General features: G+C 44.5%; 2 protein-coding genes across 11 annotated transcripts in view; one reads left to right on the top strand and one right to left on the bottom strand.

Annotated features, from left to right (window-relative positions):
• Positions 1–7,588, bottom strand: part of PSMD12 (proteasome 26S subunit, non-ATPase 12) — a 30,978-nt gene extending 23,390 nt beyond the window's left edge. Inside the window, exon 1 of the mRNA XM_058705658.1 lies at positions 7,391–7,588. Coding sequence (XP_058561641.1) covers positions 7,391–7,498 — 108 coding nt within the window. The 5' untranslated portion in view covers positions 7,499–7,588. The remainder of the gene's footprint in view (positions 1–7,390) is intronic.
• The window catches only part of PITPNC1 (phosphatidylinositol transfer protein cytoplasmic 1), a 274,896-nt gene continuing 265,982 nt past the window's right edge, over positions 7,522–16,435 (top strand). Inside the window, exons 1-3 of one of the 10 annotated variants that reach the window (XM_058705669.1) lie at positions 7,794–7,978; positions 9,639–9,764; positions 10,980–11,044. Coding sequence is in view for 1 of the 10 variants with exons in the window: in XM_058705661.1 (XP_058561644.1) it covers positions 7,522–7,758 (237 nt within the window). In the remaining 9 variants the exon portion in view is untranslated. Of the gene's footprint in view, positions 7,759–7,793; positions 7,979–9,638; positions 9,765–10,979; positions 11,045–16,435 lie in introns of those variants that run through there. The other 9 variants (XM_058705666.1, XM_058705675.1, XM_058705670.1 and 6 more) reach the window with 9 other exon arrangements.

The raw sequence follows: 16,435 nt of genomic DNA on the forward strand, positions 1-16,435 counted from the left end.
AGGCTCATGAGCCATGAAATCATGACCTTAGCCAAAGTCGGATGTTTAACTGACTGAGCCACCCAGGCACCCGCTGTTTATGGTATTTTAATTCAGAAGTACGGTTTTTTTTTGTAAGTTTATTTATTTTGAGAGACAGTGCACAAGAGCGCAGGAGGGGGAGAGGGAGAGAGAGTCCCAAGTGGGCCCCACACTATCAGTGCAGAGCCCAATGTGGGACTTGAACCCACAAACTGTGAGATCATGACTTGAGCCAAAATCAAGAGTCAGCCACTTAGCTGACTGAGCCATCCAGGTGCCCCAGAAGTATAGGTTTTAAAGAAATGCATTCTAGGGGCACCTGGGTGGTTCAGTCAGTTAAGTGGCCAACTTAGGCTCAGGTCATGATGTCACAGTTCATGAGTTTGAGCCCCACGTCGTGCTCTTTCCTGACAGCTTGGAGTCTGCTAAGGATTCTGTGTCTCCCCCTCTCTCTACCCCTCCCCACTTAAACTCACTCTCTCTCTCAAAAAACCAACCAACCAAACAAACAGGGGCACCTGGGTGGCTCAGTTGGTTGAGCGTCCGACTTCGGCTCAGGTCATGATCTCATGGTTCAGTGAGTTTGAGCCCCTTGTTAGCTCTGTGCTGACAGTTCAGAGCCTGGAGCCTGCTTCAGATTCTGTGTCCCCCTCTCTCTCCGTCCCACCCCTGCTTGTGCTGTCTCTCTCAAAAATGAATAAACATAAAGAAAATTAAAACAAAACAAAAAACATTAAAAAAAAAAAGTAGAAAAAACAAACCAGTAAAAGAACTGTATTCTTCATGTGAAGAAATCACATATTGCTTTAGAGCCATCATCTGCGGGTATCAACAAAACATCAGAGGTCACCTTCTCAGGAAGGCATTCTTAAATAACTCTCCGGAAGTCAGTAGTCATTCAGCACTTCCTTAACTAACAAGCCCACTGACTTTCTGCTTTGTTAATGACCCCAAACTCTTTTCTCTTTTAATGTTCATGGTCTTTCTAATCTCACTAGAATGTAAATTCTGCAAGAGGAGGGACTGTGTCTATACTGTTCACCAATGCAGCTCAGTACCTGGCCAAGCACATGATGTTGCTTCTGTAGCTACTACGGTACATCCCTTTATACCTTGTACTACAGTCATTAATGTGCATGTCTTGCCTTCTAAGTGGTCCATAACTTCCTTCAGGGGCGGACCTTGTTCGATTGTTTCCCTCACACCAACTTGTACATAGTATGCACTGAATGGCTGGACCACAACTAGCAGATGATCTTAATGGCTTACAATTCCTGACTCACCTCGAGATTATGACCTAAGCCGAAGTCAGACACTCAACCAACTGAGCCACCCAGGTACCCAAAATTCCTGATTCTTACTGTCAAGGTAAGTAGGATGTGGTAAGTTATATGGCCGGCAATTCAGTTCTATCTGGGGGATCAACTTCATTAAATACAACTCCCAATTCTCTAATCATTCCACTTTTTTCTCCAAATCTTCCATGGTCAATGCTATGGCAAACCACCTTCCTCCTTTCCTAACTATTCACAGTTCTTGAAATTCCACCCCACCTTGCTGCCTTTCAACTCAGAGGAAGGAGACGGTCAAAGCTACCAAAACCAACTCATTAGAACATGTGACTTTTGTGACTCACTTTTCTCATTAAAATCTTTGTAAATGAGATAACTTACTAAGGAGTTTGTTCAACATACATATCAATGTATATTTGTTCAACATACATATCAACATACATATCAATGTATGTTATGTATCTGTAAGTTCTCTATGTTTCTACCTTTTACCTCCTAAATGGATCCAACCTTTCGATGACTTGTTAAACAACCTACACAAGAAAAAAAGGCCAGTAAAAAGTTAAACACAAGTAGTTGAAATTTAAAGCTAATCCAGTATTTTTACATGACCTATTTCTTTAAAAAGTTTTTTTTTTTTTTTTTTTTACTGTCATTTTTGAGATAGAGAGAGAGAGAGAGAGAGAGAGAGACAGAGAGACAGAGCATGAGCAGGCAGAGAGAGAGGGAGACAGACTCCAGGCTCCAGCTATTAGCACAGAGCCCGACATGGGGCTCAAACTCACCAACTGTGAGATCGTGACCTGGCTGAGGTCAGATGCTTCAACCAAATGTGCCACCCAGAAGCCCCTAACGTTACCTATTTCTTAAGAGGGTCTTTTTGTCCAAGCTGCTGGCAATCAATAAACTGTTTTACATTTCACCTCCTCCTGGAGAAGAGGCTGCAGGTAACCAAATGAAATGAAAAGACATGAAGAAGGAGAACCAAAGGATATATTCAATTTAAGAGTATAATCCCCAAACAACCACCTACCAAATACAGTGTAATCGAAAAGGGGGGTGGTGATCCTCTGTGTAGTAAGAACTGCTAAATACCACATACAGTTCAGAAAAGGCCCTCTTCAGATTAATTTTTAACTCCTTAGCTAACAGGACGGTGAAGCCCTAACCATTATCAAGAACTAGTATCACTTTCATTATTTCATCAATCAAATACCAATCACAGAGGCAGCAGAGGAGAACGTAACAGTTAAAAACACAGGCTCTGCAGCCAGACTGCTTGGGTCTAAATCCCAGGTCCACCACTGTGCTACCTAGGGCAAGACCCTCATGCTCTCTGACCCTTAATTTTCTCTTAAATGAAATGAGTATAATAAAAATAATTCCTGCCCCACAGGGTTGCTGTAAGGATTAAAGCAATACTTATGAAGACATGCCTGGAATATACTAGGTACATTATCATCATCCCAACAGCTAACATTATATAGAAAGTACACAGCAATGAGGCGCCTAGGTGGCTCAGTCGGTGAAGCATCCGACTTCAGCTCAGGTCACGATCTCGCGGTCCGTGAGTTTGGGCCCCGCATCAGGCTCTGGGCTGATGGCTCAGAGGCTGGAGCCTGTTTCCGATTCTGTGTCTCCCTCTCTCTCTGCCCCTCCCCCGTTCATGCTCTGTCTCTCTCTGTCCCAAAAATAAATAAACGTTAAAAAAAAATTAAAAAAAAAAAAAAGAAAGTACACAGCAATAAATATTAGTGACTGGTGTTCTATGTTGAGTGTTAGGACACAGAAACAGAGTCGTAGTAGGTCACAACTGTAGGAGATTCAAATGGCCTGGATTTGTCAATTTTACCACCCAGGTCTAGACTTCAAGATGCCTTCTGAAGGTTTCTGATCTCTGTGCTTTTCTCACTGGGTATATTCTTATTAAGTTTCTATACACACAATTTTCACCTGCAAATGCTGTTCACATTAAGAATAAAAATTGTCTTGGGGCACCCAGGTGGCTCAGTCAGTTGAGCATCTGACTCTTGGTTTTGGCTCAGGTCATAATCTCGAGGTTTGTGGAATCAAGTCCCAAGTCGGCTCTGCACTGATAATGGGGAGCTTGCTTGGGATTCTTTCTTTCTCTCTCTCTCTCTCTCTCTCTCTCTCTCTCTCTCGCCTCTACCCCACTCATTAGTGCAAGAATTCGTACTCTCACTCTCTTAAAATAAACATCATAAAAATAAAAAATAAATTAAAAATGCTGTAAGGAAAATCAGCACGGAAGCAAGTCTCTTAAAGATATCGTGAGATGTAGCAAAAACGAACACTACCTGTTGCCAGGAGACCTGAGCTTGATCTGGCTTTGCTGTAGACCTTGGATAAACCACTTAAGCTGCCTGAACCTTAGTTTTTTCACAAGTAAAGTAAAAACAACAAAACTTTCTTGAGTTTTATTGATGGGCTTAAAGTAAAAAAGCAAAAGAATGTATGCTAAAGTGTCCCATACGTTCCAGTGTAAAAATACAACGCTTTAAATGGGTATTTTCTTACTTTTGGCAGAATGGTTAGAAAATATAAAATGACAAACAGAAGGCAAAACAAAACTTAAAAAAATTAACTAGACTGTAAGACAATCGTCTAATCCAAAAGTTGAAAATTGTGGGTTTGCATTAAAAAACAAAACCACAGGGGCGCCTGGGTGGCCCAGTCGGTTAAGCGTCCGACTTCAGCTCAGGTCACGATCTCACGGTCCATGAGTTCGAGCCCCGTGTCAGGCTCTGGGCTGATGGCTCAGAGCCTGGAGCCTGCTTCCGATTCTGTGTCTCCCTCTCTCTCTGCCCCTCCCCCGTTCATGCTCTGTCTCTCTCTGTCTCAAAAATAAATAAACGTTAAAAAAAAAAAAAAAAAATTTTTTTTTTTTAAATAAAAGACAAAACCACAAACATTTATGCCCTCCCATCCCCAGCCCTCTACCTTCCTCCCTCACAAAAAGAATCCACACCTGTACCCTGTTTTGTTCCACTGGCACACTGGCTTAAAAAAAATAAATAAAAAATCCAGGAGCACCTGGGTGGCTTAGTGGGTTGAGCCTCTGACTCTTCGGCTCAGGTCATGATCTAATGGTTTGTGGGACTGAACCCCTTGGCAGAGCTTGCTTGGGATGCTCTCGCTCTCTCTCTGTCCTTCTCCAGCTTGTGTACACGTGCCTTCTCTCTCTCAAAAATAAACAAACTTAAAAAAAAAAAATTCAAACGGCTTTTATTTTACATAGTTTAACAGGCCCCAACATTCCCTGTTTTAAACATTTCTGCTACCCACTTGACACCTAAAAAGGCATTTGAGTTTGCAAGTCTTTCCAACTGTCTTGAACACATAACCATAACATCCTACATAAACGCCATACACGTGATTACTACAACTGTAGCAGTGAAATATTTTTTTTTTCTTACTGGCCTATAAGCTCTCTGAGGGCAAGAGCTTTGTCTAATAACCTTTCTACTCCCCATAATGTCTAGCACGGACTACTGACAGTAGGCTATCAGAAATTGGTAAAGGGAAGATTTTTTCCCTCCCAGGTCTCAGCTCTAGGCATAGCTGTACTTCTTTTCAGCAGACAGTTTCTTCCTTATGGAAACCAGCCACCTATCAATTCCAAAGTGCTGGTTCAGGGGCTGACTCTGGACTGTAGGTATGTTTTGTCTCATCTATGTGGTATTGGCTCAAATGGTGTTTTAAAACAGATCTGGGGGCGCCTGGGTGGCGCAGTCGGTTAAGCGTCCGACTTCAGCCAGGTCACGATCTCGCGGTCCGTGAGTTCGAGCCCCGCGTCGGGCTCTGGGCCGACGGCTCGGAGCCTGGAGCCTGTTTCCGATTCTGTGTCTCCCTCTCTCTCTGCCCCTCCCCCGTTCATGCTGTGTCTCTCTCTGTCCAAAAATAAAATAAAAAACGTTGAAAAAAAAATTAAAAAAAAAAAATAAAACAGATCTGTGTCCGGATTCTAAATATTGAGGCAATTCGTATAAAACAAATCCATACCCCTGGTTTCTCCCTCAAATTAGAAGAGTTGAGGTCTGGCTGTCATGCCCAATTGGGAAAGGTTAACTGGAGGTGAGGAGTTACTTCCCCCCCCTTCCCTGGATAAGTGGTCAGAAGTTGGCTCAGGATTTCATCACACTTGGCTCACTAGGCAGGACAGCATGGAGACAGCAGAAGCTCCAGGATCAGTCTGCTCGCTCTGCACCCTGGCTCCATCACTCTACTAACTGTGTGACCTTGGGGCACGTGACTCAACTTCTCTTAGACTCTTTTCTTGCCTGTAAAACAACGACACCTATCACATGGGGCTAAGGTGAGGCCCGAACGTGCTAATGCATGTAAGCACGCAGAAGGTTGCCTGGCAGTGTAGAAAATACTCGACAAATGCCAGCTATCGTTATCTGCCTGGCACCGTCGGGGTTTTCCAACCCTCATGTAAGTGAGGATGTTTCTTTTTTTTTATTAAAAAAAATTTTTTTTTTTTAACGTTTATTTATTTTTGAGACAGAGAGAGACAGAGCATGAATGGGGGAGGATCAGAGAGAGGGAAACACAGAATCTGAAACAGGCTCCAGGCTCTGAGCTGTCAGCACAGAGCCCGACGCGGGGCTCGAACTCACGGACCGTGAGATCATGACCCGAGCCGAAGTCGTCCGTTTAACCGACTGAGCCACCCAGGCACCCCAGTGAGGATGTTTCTTTACACAAGCTGCTGGAAAGTTCAGAGATGAATTTATGGCTCCCCGCCATCAAGTGTACTGAAGCTAAGAAATTCAGGTGTATCAACTTCATCAGCCTTCCCTATCCCTGTCTTTTTAAAGCCCCACTAAATCCTTTATCAGAAAAAAAGGGAAGCAGTGAAAAGGTTGTTTTCTTTTAAGAAATATTACTGTGAAATATTACTTGACACTCCTCCTGTCCCTGAATTAGTTACACTTAAATGTACTTCTGTGGTAAGCACCTTAAGGGACAAAAACAACCCTATTAGTACATGCATCCCAGGTGAATAGCAATAAATATTTGTGGCTAGATTGATCAAGGAATTTAATGAGGCCTGAGCGTAATCCTTAGCAACAGCCCATGATGGGAATTGATTCCACAACCATTCAAACCCTAGTCAGACAAATCTAGTTTTGAACCCCTGGTTCTGTTCCTACCTGGGTTCCACAAATACCTCCAGGAGGCTTGGTTTCTTTATATGTAAAATGGTACATAAAGTTGCCTGACACGTATCAGGAGATGTGAAAAATGTTCGGATCAAGTTCAATTTCTGTTCCAGAGGAGATAAGCCGTTGGACTAAACCACGGTTCATGACCTCCCCTAATTAGGTTATTCTGCACTGCTGTGCCTGTTAGTCTTTACGGCTGCAGTTCCCGCTCCGGGGACGACTCCTCCCCATCCCAATTTTCTTCTTCAAGGCCCAAAACAAACGTCAACTTCTCCGTAAAACCTTCCCTTATCCCACCAGTAAAAACCATAACAGCTTCCTTCTCTGCGTTCCAATAAGCACTTTTATACTTGTGTAACACGCACCACCACGCCTGACTCGTCTAATTCGTTATATATACGAACTCCTTAAGGGCAGGGGTCCTGCGCTCATCACCTTCGTCCTGTTTCACTTTCCTACTGCTTCTCCTGGCTATAGGCCAGGAGCATCCCATGATCCATAAACAACTTAACGACATACGTTCATTCAGCAAGAGTAAGAGAACTCAACTCTCTGATCTAGCCTGAACGCTAAAGCGGCCGTAACCCCTGGGGAACTGTTAAAGTAAACGTTGAACAGTACCGAGAAAAGGCAAAGAGTACTATGAGGCCCTAACTCCTCCGGGAAGTGGCCATCAGTCCAGGGGAAGAGTTTGGGAAGCTGTATGCACCAGCGTACTCCCGCTGCGGGGCACACCTGGGACCTCCTGCTCACGCAGGCCCAACTCGGGCTGGGCAGGCAGTGGGGGACGCACCCTTCAGCCCGCAGGCCCCCTGAGGCCTAAGCAAGCTCCGCGCCGTGACTCAGCCCTTGGCGCCCGCGAACAGCCAGCCGGCCTCCCCTCACCTTGGCCAGCTTCTCGCACTCTGGCAGTCGCTGATCCACCGTGGCGCTGTAGTCCACCTCCATCTTGACGATGCGCCCATCAGCCCGCTCTGAGCCGCCGTCCGCCATGGTCCCGGCCTGAACGTCCCTTGATGTCCCCCTGCTTCGGCCACCACTCGTCACCCACACCGGAAGCCGCCTGCGCACCCACTCAGGCAGTGCGTCGGGAGCCCGCGCGAAGGACCCCCACGAGGCCCCCTGCGCTGGCCGCCAGTCAGGCACTGCCTCAGACAGCCCTGGGGGCGGGGCGGAGGGCGGGGCTCGCCCTCGAGCCTGCAGCTCACGTCCGGTTTTGCCTTGATAACCGACTTTCATCCACGGCTTCTGCGGTGAGAAAAGCTAGTGTAATAGAGTAGGCCATCCCATATACTCTTACGTCTCCCTGCTTTGCAACTATTATTTCTCAGAGCCGTGGGCAAGTCGCTTAGCTTTTCTTGGATCTCCGTTTTCTCATCTCTGCATGAGCAGGCTGAAATCCTAAAGAAAAAAGTTTCATCTGGTTGAGAATCTTGGTTTAATCTGTGGGATCTCTCAAAGCTCAAAGAGAAGGTATGACAGCGGCTCAGTAATATAACAAGTGCTTTTTGTTTGTTTTCATTTTTACTATAATCCACTACGTGGGTAAGAAGAATCTTTAGAAAGATTTTGTTGACTTTTCTTTGTAGGACTCTCAAATGAGTTCTTTGTAGGACTTTTCTTTGTAGGACTCTCAAATGAGATTTTACGCATGCAGGATTATTTCCATTTTTAAGAACCGTGCAAGTTTTCATTAGCATCTGCATCGTCTGGGTCCCTATTTAACAGCTTAGGATGCTTGAAAGTGAAAATGAGGTTGTGTGTGGTGTGGTCAAAGTATAAACAGTAGCTTCCAAAGCAAATGGGAAATCTTGGAATGGTCTACCTGTTAGCGAATTAAATTAGCACCAACATCCCTTTTTATATACTGAATAGACCTCCTTTTGTTGTTTTTGTTTGTTTTTACTGTTCTGTAATGAAAATCATGGGTAATATAACCCACCTGCACACATAATTAAACACGACAACAACAAAACACCCTAGCTGTAAGGTAAAGGAGAAGCATCGCAAAATAGCAAAATAATAATACTTCAGAATATAAAGGCTAGGGGCCCCTGGCAGGCTCAGTTGGAGGAGCAGGCAACTCTTGATCCCTGGGTCCTGAGTTCCAGCCCAACCTCAGGTGTAGAGATTACTTACGTAAATAAATGAATAAACTTCAAAATTTAAAGGCTAAGACATGTCTACTATAGAAAATAAAAAAGAAGCAGTTGTGTGGTTGTTCACACACATAACAACTGTGAAATCAGAAGTTGCAACCTCAATAGGTTGGTTCCCCAAGCATCGTAAGGATTAACTGTGGGTGACATGATTTCTCCAAAATGGTGTACAACTTCTTGGTAAAGTTCTGACTCTGTGAAAGTACAATTTTCCATTGTTTTTTTACATAGAAGAATTCTTAGAAATTTTAGTGTATATTAAAACGTCAAAAAAGAGCATATGTAAAGTGAAGTTCGAGTCTAGGCCTCAGACACATAAGTGGGTGTCTGGCAGGACATTGAAAAGTCAGGTGGAGGGGCACCTGGGTGGCTCTGTCGCTTAAGCAGCCGACTTTGGCTCAGGTCGTCATCTCGCTGTTTGTGGGCTGGAGCTCTATGTCCGGGTCTGTGCTGACAGCTCAGAGCCTGGAGGCTGTTCTGAATTTGTGTCTCCCTCTCTCTCTGCCCCTCCCCCGCTCACACTCTGTCTTTCTTCTTCAAAATTTGTTAAGGAAAACAAATTTTTTGTAAAAGAAAGAAAAATCCGATGGATTGTGGGACAATATTTTACCATGCAGGTTTGTCGCATCGTAGATGTCTGGCATCCCAATTACATGCTGATCCCCCTTGCCCCCCAGTGATCGTGACAACCTGAAATACCCACACAAATTTCTAAAACGCATTTCTAGGAGCCAGTATTGTTGAGAGCACTAGGCTGAGCTGTTTCTGGCTCTGTATTTAGTGTGCAGTTGGTTTGGTGAAGAGTAGACAAAGCATTTGGAGGTCTACCGTTTTGTGTCAAGAATGTGAAAACACAGAAAGTAACAAAGTTGTGGTGGAGTAAATCTGGAGTAAATCCTGGTTTCCAGGACTCAAAAAGTAAGAGCGAGAGAGGGTGGAGAAAACTCCACCAAACTGAAGCCCTTCCTTGCTAGGCCTGGAGGAAATGAACAATGAAAGCACTTTGAAATCTAAGGAAAAGCTTACAAAGGAAACAACAACAACAAAGTGAAATAAATAAAGAAGAAACCCGGTGAAAGACTGAGCAAGAGAGAAAATAGGTGAGAGTGCGGTTACGTAGACTCTTTATAAATCCTTTATTTGTCTGAATCGGACATCGTAAGAAAGAATTTAGTTTCAGAAGAGAAAAATTAGCAAAGAATAAGGAATCTAAAAGGTAGAGATGAAACCTCTATAGAAATGTAAAGAGGGGGGCGCCTGGGTGGCGCAGTCGGTTAAGCGGGCGACTTCAGCCAGGTCATGATCTCGCGTCTGTGAGTTCGAGCCCCGCGTCGGGCTCTGTGCTGACAGCTCGGAGCCTGGAGCCTGTTTCCAATTCTGTGTCTCCCTCTCTCTCTGCCCCCCCCCCCCCCCCCGTTCATGCTCTGTGTCTCTCTGTCCCAAAAATAAATAAAAAACGTTGAAAAAAAAAATTAAAAAAAAAAAAAAAGAAATGTAAAGAGGGATGGAAATTAAGATAGACACACTAGGGGTGCCTGCGTGGCTCAGCCGGTTAGGCGTCCAATTCTTAATTTTGGCTCAGGTCATGATTTCATGATGCCTGCATTCGAGCCCCTGGGATTCTCTGTCTCCCTCCCTCTGCCTCTCTCTTTCTCTCTCTCAGGACTAAACAAATAAACATTAAAAAGAGAGAGATGGACAACTAGTTGGGACACCTGGCCGGCTCAGTCGGTAGAGCATGCGACTCTCTTAGTCTTGGGGTTCTGAGTTCAAGCTCCACGTTGGAGCTAGAGGTTTAAAAAACAAAGAATCAGGGTGGTGAGTTTGACCCCCACTTGAGCAGTAGAGATTACTTAAAAATAAATAACAAAAAAAGGTGACCGTGCTAGTCCCCCAGCAAGGCTTGACTTTATCACTATTTTTTGTTTTGGGTTGGACTTTATAAACTGAACAAATTTTTCTCTTCCTCATTCTTGAAAGCCTCCTCCTCCCCTTCCCTTTCCCTTGTTTTTCTGTGGAATCCTTTGTTCCAAGAACTCAGTACAGATATTGACATGCCGCCCTCAATGTATACTTAGTAACGAGACTCAGATGGCCCCGCCAGCTCTAGTCATGAGACCACCTTGAGGAACCAGGCTGGCAGCGGGGACCAGACTGCTATCCAAATGCCCAGATCCTGTATTTTCCTATAAAAGCCCTCAGCCCTTTCCCCCAGGCGGGCTTGCAGTCTTGGAGACATTAGTCTGCTGTAACCTCCTTTGCCTGGCAAAGTAGTAAACTGTCTTCCTTCTGTATACCCCAACTCTGTCTTCCAGTTCCTGCTCTGAGCACAGACGTCAGTTTTCGACAACAGAGAGAAAAACTGATTGGAAAAGCAGGGGTAATGTATATTACGATACTAATTATTGAAAATAATGTGTCTATATATTATTTTTTTTTCCATATTTGACATCTTTGGCACGTTCAGCTTATTGGCTGTGCACACATCTGACCTGAAGTTCCCGCCTTTGTGAAGTGAACCTTATAAAGGGGGCGGGAGGGTAGAGGGGAGATAGAAAATAAACATGTAAATAATGTAGCAGGGGTGATAGTGAGTGGGAGGTGGTCAAGGAAGGCCTCCTAGTGAGCCAAGACCTGAAGTAAGTAAGGGAGTCTTTTTTGGTTTCTTTTTACCTTTTTCTATGTGATCTCTACCCCCAACACGGGGCTGGAACTCACGACCCTGAGACCCGAGGTCGTATGCTCCACCAACTGAGCCAGCCAGGTGCCCCAGTAAAGGAGTCTTGCGGATAGTTTGCAGGGGAGAAGATTCCAGGCAGAGGCAGGAGCAAGAACCCTGAGGTTAGAGCAATCGGGTCACCCTGTCTGAAGACCAGAATACGTGAGGGCAAGAGTTACAGGAGATGAAGTTTGGGGCAATTCAGCCATTATAAAGGACTTTTTTTTTTTTTTTTTTAAATGTTTGTTTATTTTGAGAGAGAGAGAGAGAGAGAGAAAGGGAGAATGAGCAGGGGAGGGGCAGAGAGAGAGGGAGACACAGAATCTAAAGCAGGCTCCGTGCTGTCAACACAGAGCCCTTTGCAGGACTTGAACTCACGAACCGTGAGATCGTGACCTGAGCCAAAGTCGGACGCATAACCGGCTGAGCCACCCAGGTGCCCTGGGACTTGGTTTTCAACCTAAGTAAGATGGGGAGCCAACGGGGGGTTTGGGCGAAGGAGTGGTATGGGCTGACTTACATAGTAAAAGAGTCTCTGTCATGTGGTGACTAGGTTGGGGAGAAGCTGGGAGACTGGCTCGGGGGTTATTGCGGTAGTTCGGGAGGAACACGATGGTGGCCTGGACTAGGGTGGAGGCAGTGGACGTGGTAAGCAGCAGCTAGATCCTGGATATAATCTGAAGGTGGAGCCAAGATTGCTGGCCTTGAGGGCAGAGAGGTCAACTATGTCGGCAAGATTTTTGGGCTGAGCGTCTGGAAAGACGGAGTTGCCGGTTACCAAGGAGGAAGCCGACTGGGGACAATCAAGCCAGGCAGAAAAGGACAGGAGTCCACAGTTTGGGATATGTTAAGTTTGAGGGCCCTATTGGGTATCCAGTGACAGTGACAGTGTTGAAAAGGCAAATGCATGTACAAGGGTCAAATTAGGGGGAGTCATTTGGGCTAGAGGTTTGAAGTTGGGAGTCATGTAACGTAAGCCACAAGGTCTGTGTTACAGAAATGCTCCTGAGGGACGCCTGGGTGGCTCCGTTGGTTGAGCATCCAACTCTCCGAGTTGGTGAGCCGAATTTCAGTTCATGATGCCAGGGTCGTGGGATTGAGCCCCACGTTGGGCTGTGTGCTGAGCATGAAGCCTGCTTGAGATTCTTTTCTCTCCTTCTGTCCCTCTCCCCCATTTGCTTGTTCTCTCTCTCTCTCTCTCTCTCTCTCTAAAATAAAATTAGGGGCGCCACCTGGGTGGCTGAGTCAGTTAAGTGTTCAACTCGACTTTAGCTCAGGTCATGATCTCATGGTTGTGAGTTCTAGCCCCACATCTGGCTTTGCCCTGACAGTGTGGAGCCTGCTTGGTATTCTCTCTCTGCCCCTCCCCACCCTCAAAATAAATAAGTAAACATTTAAAAAAAATGTTCCACAAAAAGTCGAATTACATGCTATTCCTATGGCACTACATTGCTGAGAAATACTATTTCCAGGGGCGCCTGGCTGGACCGGTCGGGAGAGCGTGTGACTTGATCATCTTGGGGTCATGAGTTTGAGCCCTATGTTGGGTGCAGAGATAACTTAAAAGTAAAATCTTAAAAAAAAAAAAAAAAAAGGAAAAAAAAAAAAGAAAATAAATACTATTTCCAGATCTGTGTTGACATCATTTGATGACACTACGTCAAATATGCTTTGGCATTAAATAGCTACAATCAGTTATGGTTGCATAGGTGCCTCCCTTTATTTTTAAGGTCTTTTTTTTTTTTTTATTTTTTTCAACGTTTTTTATTTATTTTTGGGACAGAGAGAGACAGAGCATGAACGGGGGAGGGGCAGAGAGAGAGGGAGACACAGAATCGGAAACAGGCTCCAGGCTCCGAGCCATCAGCCCAGAGCCTGACGCGGGGCTCGAACTCACGGACCGCGAGATCGTGACCTGGCTGAAGTCGGACGCTTAACCGACTGCGCCACCCAGGCGCCCTAGGTGCCTCCCTTTAAAGGACACTTAGGATCAAGGATAGTGTCTTCTTTCATCACTAAAATTTCTCTCCAGTGAGTATAGTTACATATAGTCTAAGAATTTATTTCAGATTATTCCAGTGTTTTGCAAATATCTGTAAAAACAGGAAATGCAATAAAAGGGCAAATTTATTACTAGCTAATTTATTCATTTTTAAAACCTTAAAAAAATATTCATTTTTGAGAGAGAGAGAGAGACAGAGCATGAGTAGGGGAGGGGCAGAGAGAGAGGGAGACACAATCCAAAGCAGGCTCCAGGCTCTGAGCTGTCAGCACGGAGCCCCATGTGGGGCTCGAACCCATGAACTGTGAGATCATGACCTGAGCCGAAGTCTGATGCTTAACTGACTAAGCCAACCAGGCGCCCCGCTAATTTATTTTTTTAAAAAAAGACAAAACTATACCTTTGGCCACAGAACTTCCTGGTTTTTTTTTCTATGTGAAGCAATTTATACCACATCATCATGGATGAATTTTTATTTTATGAGCATTTAATGCACAGCTATAAGCAATTACATGTCAGTTATTCTCTGTATTTGATAGAGGCCTGATAAATGGGTCTACACATAAGAATTGCCTTGGGACTTGCTTTTTGTAGTTGTGTTAAAAATGAATTTAACATTTGCTTATTTCCTAACAAAATCAGACACACAGGTGTTTAAAACACGCACAAAGGGGAGCCAGGGTGCCTCAATCAGTTAAACGTCCAAAGTCTTGATTTTGGCTCAGGTCATGATTTCACAGTTGGTTCATGGGTTTGAGCCTTGCGTCGGGCTCTATGCTGATCATGCAGAGCCTGGTTGGGATTCTCTCCCTCCCTTTATGCCCCTCCCCTGCTCGTGATCTCTCTCTCTCAACATAAATAAACCTAAAACACACACACACACACACACACACACACACACACACACAGGCTTAGACTTTGCTGGAATTAAAACAATATTTATTAAAACAAAAATTAATTGCAAAGGATAATGCTTGATTTTTCAAAAACAGCCCTTGAACAGGGGGTATGTGAAATGGACACAGGAACCTGGGAGAGCTACCACAGCGTGTCCACAGCAGAAACGATCTGAGCAAGAAAACTCACACAGTATTGAGTTGTTACTCAGAGTATAAAATAAATATAGATAATTGAATGAATAAATAAATGGAGAAGAGACAAATCTCACAGAATGTCCCATTATATATGTAGATACCCTCTCCTCAGGACACAGGCTTAATTCTCCCTCCCTTGATTGTGGGCTGGACCTAATGACTTACTTCCAAAGAACAGAGCATGGAAAGGGAAAAATAGTAATTTTATGGTGGAAAAAAAATGGGCAGACATGACCTTAACCAAGTGATCAAGGTTAAAGTCAAGCCCTTTTTCAAGGGCCACTTTGGTAATGTGAAGAGAAGAATGGGAATGAGAAGGTACATCTTTATGTTACTGTGGTGTAACAGTTTTGTCTTATTCTTCTCTCCTTAGCCCCAATTTTGACAAGTTGAAAGTCAGTCTCTCCGAAAGCTTCTTCTTGGAGAAGGGAAACATTTAGATAAGATTAACGAATGTTACACAGGTACAGCAGGTCTCCGCAGCAAGACTCGCCCCCTCCATATGCACCCCCATATTTGGCAGTGTGTGTGTGTGTGTCGGGGGGGGTGGGGGCGGATGATACTGATACTCAGTGGGTAGAGATCAGGGATGTTGCTGAGTATCCTACAGTGACCTCCACAACAAAGAATTAACCTGGCACCAGGGGCCAAGTAGCTCGGAGGTTGAGAACCCTGAACTAATATATACACACCTCTAATAGATGTTTATTAGGTACCTACACTACCCCTTCTAGCAGAAAACAGTTTCCAGATGATTCAGAGAGGATATGGTCTGTGTCCTCTGGAAGCTTAAAACCATTTCGGGCAGTTGGAGAACAGGTGGCATTTTGTATACAAAGGCCACACTTGTATAACAAACAAGAACCAAAAATGAATAGTCCAGATAAATGTTCTGGGCAGTCTAGAAAGGTAAAGAATTGTCTGGAATGGCTCTGTGTAGGAGATGGGACTTTGAATGGGCTTTGACAAGCCCACACAACTTAGAGAGTAGAAAAGAGGAAGATGGAAGGAACTGTAATATTTTATTTCAGCAGTGCCAGGGATATTCTAGGAATAAAACATGACTTGAACGGTCACAAAGACTGTTGCTACATTCTTCTTTCAGATGTAACTTACAGGGTGGGTCCTATTTTTATTCACAGGGACTGAGAAAGGTTTCAGTGTGTGTGTGGGGTGCACATAATCAGAATCCAGGTGAAGACAATGGATTGAAAAAGCTCCTTAGATGATCGGTTTTGATGTGCACCTCCCCCATCTCACCTTCTGAGAACCTGTGCCTTCACAGCTTGTCACTTATCCAAGAATATATGCTGTCAGAGACTTGTATAGGCTGATACTCTTTTCCTACTGCTCATGTCATTCCTCACTGATAACTCTCTGTTCCTCTTTTTGCTTTGTGCCCCATCCTATTTTTTAATATGTGATAATCAGTAACTGTAGATTATACAGTTATTAATGTATCATCACACTATTCCCTTTTTAAAACTTTTTAAAAGTTTATTTATTTTGAGAGACAGAGACACAGAGAGAGAGAGAGAGCATGCAAATGGGAGAGGGGGAGAGAGAGAGAGAGAGAGAGAGAGAGAGAGAGAGAGAGAGAATCCCAAGCATGCTCTGCATTGTAAGCACAGAGCCCTACATGGGGCTCGAACCCACCAACCCTGACATCATGACCTGAGCCGAAATCAAGAGTCAGACATTCAACCCACTGAGCCATCCAGGCGCCCCTCATCAGTACTATTCCTGGTGATGATAGCAACACCTTCAAAGCTCTTTGGCAGTAGATATTGGGGATTCCACTGGTGGAAAAGAAACAAAGATGGAATTCTTGCCAGACTCTTGCTGACGAGAGGACTGAAAACATTTTAAACAGCGTATCTGACCAGTAGATGGCGCTCTCCTCCCTTTGTGCGATTGCATTATGAATGAATAAGCTCTGCCTTTGCCCTCCCCTCC

This window comes from Neofelis nebulosa, chromosome 16 (genome assembly GCF_028018385.1).
Source record: "Neofelis nebulosa isolate mNeoNeb1 chromosome 16, mNeoNeb1.pri, whole genome shotgun sequence".
Lineage (NCBI taxonomy): Eukaryota > Metazoa > Chordata > Mammalia > Carnivora > Felidae > Neofelis > Neofelis nebulosa.